Raw genomic sequence first — 5,665 nt, forward strand, 5'->3', positions numbered from 1 at the left:
TTCGTTTTTCCGACAATGGTACTGGCTGAAGTGGTAAATTACATTTTGTCCTCATCAGGTCCATGAAAGTTAAATGAATTACTGAGCGAGTTTCCAGAATACCTAGAAATGCTGTTTTCTGAAGGTTAGTTACACTGATTTCCAAATCAACTATTTGTGTGAAAATGAAATTGTGACGTTATCTTGCACCTCAAGAAATTTAAGGGAGTCCACCTCTGATTTAGAAGTTCATACACGATTTCGACCTGCTTACTAAGTTCTACTGGTATGATCATTTACCAGAACCTCAACTGACCTGAATCATTTTCATTAGATAAAAGGTGTTACAAATGATTTTGTTCAGTGTGTTTTAATTTATTGACATGAAAGATTATCACAAAGCACAGTATTGTTATCGAAGTCTTTGATCACCTGAAGACATACTCCTGCATTTCGAGGTCTTTTTGTGGACACTCATTTTCCTATAAAAAAGCAATATTTTTCTTCCTATTTCTACTAACTTTATGCACATATTTGGCTACTCAAGAAACGAAGAGCTCGTCTGGTTGAACCGGCAGTTTCTTCAGACTAAACATTACAACCTCTCTGACGATGAGAAAGAAATAAAAAGCATTTTGTTAAAAGCCATTCTTACTTGTATACTCTGTCAATAATGACTTGAGAAAAAAAAGGAAAGAAAAACCTTGGCGTAATATAAAAGGCATCATAGTGCCCTTCGATCAATGTGCTATACGGCGAACTTGCTTTTCTTACTCGATAAGCATGTCTCAATGATCGAAAACAAACAATCATTGTCGCAATACTTACTGTAACTGAAATTCGCTTCTGTTTGTTAAAATAGTAATTTTGATTATAATAAATAAAATTTTTGCCCGGATGAAAATCAGAAAAATCCAAATTTTTCAACATTACGCAAGACCCGGAATTTGATATATTTACTGTTGGACATCAGTGTGGGTTTTTTCTTAATCCGTCATAAATCTTACCGCAATTCAACTAAATCTGATACTCAGTTATCAACTTTTATGACATTTTATAACTACCATGGCAATAACCAGATTAGTTACCACTGAGAAATATTCCCATCCTCCTTCTGCACACTTACACACACGTACGTAAGCCTGCACACTTACGTATATACGAAAATGAAGTTTTCAATTAATGCGGATTTCCGCATGAAATTATATTGTATTTTACGTCACAGTTTTTAGAGAATAAGGGAAATGTGCTGTAAATTTCTTTGCAATGTTCACTGATATTAACTAATGTAAAGTTATTAATCAAAATTTGCAATTTTTTCTGCATATTCAAAACTGATAGGCGAAGTATTACAACCTCACAATGGTAACAAATAATGGGGAAAAGGGAGGAAGAGTTTCAAAGAAGAACTGATTATTTAGCATAAGTTGTAATTTTCTTAGAGATAATTCATAAAATGATCCAACTAACATTTGATTAGACCGAAGCATAGGAGAACAACGTGGACGTTAGTTACTGCTCCATGGCACTCGTCCCGATCGCAGTTGTAATTTATTAAAGCGGCACTGTCCACAAACATTGTTATACTCATTGCCATGGAAAATATTGAAAAAAACAACAATAATAATTGCGCTGGTCGATCTAACCTCCTGAAACTACTTTTGGTTAATATTTCAGTTTATTTTTAACGTAGTTGGGTGGGTCAGAATTGAAATTGATCAAGTGTCAAGATATTTGTCCATTTTGGACACAGTGAAATGCCCGTTTTGGATAATCCTGTAATATTTGTATTGGCTTTTTCTATTAGAGAGAGAATTTTAACCTTGCCGAAATAAATGAGAAAATTCCGCAGACGATAAATAACAGTGATGCTGTTACAGCAAAAGCTGTTTCCGAGATATTATTGGTGACGACATCGAATATAAGTAATATAATCCCAAGTGTTAAATGACAAATACCAAGCATTATAGCGCAAAACCGACACGGCCATACTTGTGCAATGTTCAGCTGCATCGACTGGGAAAATTCTGCAATATGAATAGAAGAATTACAATTCAGATTAAAGTGGCGGAGGTAAATGAAAGCCAAGTTACTGTTATAGTGAAAATCCTACGAACTAACATTTATGGTATTGAAAAAGAGTCAAAACAAAAAGAAAAAAAGTATTAGAAATAACAACGAATGAAAAATTAACTTAAAGAAGGTTCTGATGATAAATTTGATCATATCTTCCTAAAACTCATTAGCTACACTGTTAGGAAAAGAACGTCCTTTCTAAATGATGTTGTTTACCTTTTCTGACACCAGATGGTTGGTGATTACTTTCTTCCATTTTCATCTGTTCACAAGTTTTTGCCGCTAAAAACTAACTTCATAACTAATCAGGAGTAAGAAAGGTATAACGGTACACTATATACTACTTCTTCTGATTCATCGGCTCATCCTGAAATTAAACCTCAGCTCAACATATTCATTCTTTTACTTATAAAGTGAAGAGTGCGTAATAGTATACTGTTTTAACATATGGTTTCCATGAAGAAGCATATTTGAAATAGAACTAGAATCAACTTAATCCGTAAAACGAGATTCAAATTTTGATAGGAAACACTGTCTTATAATGTACTGTTTTTCAAATGTTGTACAAAGGAAGAAGAAACGTCTGAAATTGTTAGTGATATTACTGAAAATGATGTGCTATGGACTTAAGCTTTAAATCCTTCCATTTATTTTTTATTTTATACAATTTCAACAGTAATGCCAAATATTTTGGGTATAAAATTATATAATACTTTGTTGTTCCACGAGCAGAATCGAGTACTATATGATTGAAATGATTTGAAGCGAAGATGATTTTTACCTACCATATGCTAGTGTTTACGTTTCTAGGCAATGGAGTGGATAAGTTTTTAAAACTCAAAGAATTACATAGCTATCGAAGTGCTCTCAGATGTCAGATTACTTTAAAATTTGCTGTGCGTCATAAACACTGCGATTACGATTCTAAATTGACCGTGCTTTTACCACTTGGCATTTTGTCCCCAACGTTAAATTAGGACGATGCATATTTGGATTAGTCTATTTACCTAAAAAATTCTTACTACTGACAAGATCAATTTGAGAAATGTTTGCTTTCTGTGACTTGTTTCACAATATAGCCGAATTTGTCATGCTTGCTTGCCCTTTAATGATTGGCCTATCGACTGTAGCAATTATTAAGTCATCTGTCTTTTTTGGCTGAATCCATGAAATTATCGCATGATTATGTCTGAAACAACAATTTCAATTAGGAATTTATAAAGTTTCAATTAGGGAACTTGCAATGATCAGCCAATGAAGATTTTACAGTTCCAATCACAAGTTCCAAAACTGTTACAGTTCCAAGTGAATCATCCATTTACAACATTCATTGCATCATATCGCATGCATCTAGTAAGGAAATTCACGACATAAAATCAAGGTTGGAATTCTTTTCTCAAGCTTGAAGTTAAAGTGAAGTTCTTTTTTCTGACAACATATAACTTTACACAGACTCATCTAAAAATAATTCCATTCATTTCTAAATAATTTTACTTTTGCGGCGATTTTTTTGAAATTAAACTTGTTTGACAGTTATTTGAATTGTATTTATACCAATTCCAGTCTGAAAAGTTAAAAATTAGCAGAAAAAAAGATCCTTGCTTGTGTATTTGTCAGAAGAAAAATGAAGTAAAAAGGAATAGACAAGAATAAATTTGATTGATAATTTTATATCATACATCCCCAAATCAAGAATCACTATGAAAATAATGCAAAAAAAGAAGTTATTAGGCAGTTTTGATTCCTACTGAAATTCTGTAAAAGTGAAATTCTGGATTTTACTGGTTCTAATGTTGAGAACAAGTGTGCAGTGAAAACGGAAATTTTTAAAATAAAGTAGGGAAACGGACATGTGGTTACCAAGCAGTCATTTAGCTAACAACACTTGAGGCTTGATGTGCTAACAGTCTTTTAACCGAAATCGACTTCCATCTGATTCTGAAATTTTCATACAAAAAGGATGAGACTGAATCGAAGTGACAGATAAAGAACTAAATTAATCTGTAAATGATTAAGAAGAATAAGGTAATTAGCTGGAATAATATACAAGAATATGATCAAATTAATTACCTGACTAAATGAACGACAAAATGACTGAAACAATAAAGCAAATCCATAAGGACGACTTTTTTCCGTTTCTTTATTTTGTGAGAACCTCTCCTAAATCTATTTCCGTTTTCTTTTTATTCCAAATCTAAAAAAAAAGAATCTAAACTTAATCTATTTTCATGGAAGAGCTATGAAATTAATGGAGCAGGAAAAATTTGTCTTTAGATATCATGTTGAAGTTAGATGAATACTTTAATTGATATCTAGAATGACGTGAAAATTATCATTTTCCGAAGCAAAATTATTCATTCTTTCCCGGGAAATAAGCGGAGGAAATGGGCAGTAAATCTTAATGTAAAGATAGGTTCATTTTCTTGGATGGGCTTAAAATGAAACCGTTATCAGATCTCAGTTAATTGATTAAACCAAATAACCAACAAATATGCGCAATTACTTTACCACCTGCAAAACTTTCGAAGTCCAATTTCAGCGTCTTCCTCCATTTGATTTACTATTCTATTTTGCTCGAAAGCGTGCAAAACTATCTTGTTTGATTTGCAAACAAAAGGAAGTTATATTAGACTGATATATTTGGGTAAAAATAAAGCGTGTCACTTGTTCATCAATCATCAAAATTTTCACAGAGAACTTACAGGTGTATTTTAATTGCATTCATATCCAAATGTGCGATAGCAAGAGAAGCTGATTTTAGCTCTCATATTACAGAACATATATTTATTATTTAAAAAAATGAAGTTACTATGGTATTCTCTTCTTAAAAAGCAACTTTTAAAAGCTGAAGTAATTATTCATGGAAAATGATGCATACCATGTATATATTTAACACAGATTCAAAGCAGTAATTTTATGTAAATGATACTCAATAAAGATGATTTTAAAAAGAAGCAAAATGATAAATGGAACTTTAAACTATCAGTGATGAGAGGGACACTTGATATAAATTTGAAATTTGAGCAGAAAAATATAGCTGAAAACAAAATGCTGGTGAATGTTTGAGTATGCTTCGATTAGTTGTTATTTCGTCGAGCAAACAAATACGTGTATATTCGTAGAAAAAAATAAAGTTAAAGCTTAGTCTGTCTGAGACGAATGCACTTAGAAAGACAGCTGCTTTGAAAGCGTTCGTCAATCAACTCATCGAAGATGACTTTCACCAATAACCACTTGTTTTCACAATGGAAATGGGACAATTGCAGAAGAATTATATCGGAACTGATAGCACTAATGTCAGCGGGCTGTGTTTCGATAAATTCGAATGAAATACTCACTAATAACCTTTGACATTCTACATTACAGAGTTAGGGCTGCAATTGTATATATTGGATCATGAAAATTTTCGTCAAGTATATTCTGAAGCTTTATGCTTTAACACAATTTTCAAATTTTAGCTCAACTCTTAGCTATCCTAGTACGAAAGGTACTACAGTATTTGCACATAAGAAAGAATCTGTAAATAGTTCGTTTATCGCAATGCTTACAATGAAAAATGAAATTGTTCGTTTTTCTTTTTTTTTTTTCTTTTGTAGAATACACTTAATTT

The 5,665-nt window shown here is 32.1% G+C and overlaps 2 protein-coding genes across 2 annotated transcripts; both read right to left on the reverse strand.

The window, feature by feature from the left end:
- Window positions 1–391: 391 nt before the first annotated feature.
- Window positions 392–2,317, reverse strand: LOAG_12108 (hypothetical protein; the record flags this gene model as incomplete). The annotated part of the gene is made up of 5 exons (XM_003147624.1): window positions 392–461; window positions 683–812; window positions 1,450–1,628; window positions 1,802–2,006; window positions 2,272–2,317. 5 exons carry the CDS (start codon window positions 2,315–2,317, stop codon window positions 392–394), a joined length of 630 nt encoding a protein of 209 aa, XP_003147672.1.
- Window positions 2,318–3,123: 806 nt separating this feature from the next.
- Window positions 3,124–4,413, reverse strand: LOAG_12110 (hypothetical protein; the record flags this gene model as incomplete). Its single annotated transcript, XM_003147625.1, has 6 exons — window positions 3,124–3,244; window positions 3,550–3,619; window positions 3,972–3,993; window positions 4,126–4,149; window positions 4,211–4,249; window positions 4,378–4,413. 6 exons carry the CDS (start codon window positions 4,411–4,413, stop codon window positions 3,124–3,126), a joined length of 312 nt encoding a protein of 103 aa, XP_003147673.1.
- Between the last annotated feature and the right edge of the window lie 1,252 nt (window positions 4,414–5,665).

The sequence above is a fragment of the Loa loa genome, assembly GCF_000183805.2.
Source record: "Loa loa unplaced genomic scaffold supercont3.9, whole genome shotgun sequence".
Classification (NCBI taxonomy): domain Eukaryota; kingdom Metazoa; phylum Nematoda; class Chromadorea; order Rhabditida; family Onchocercidae; genus Loa; species Loa loa.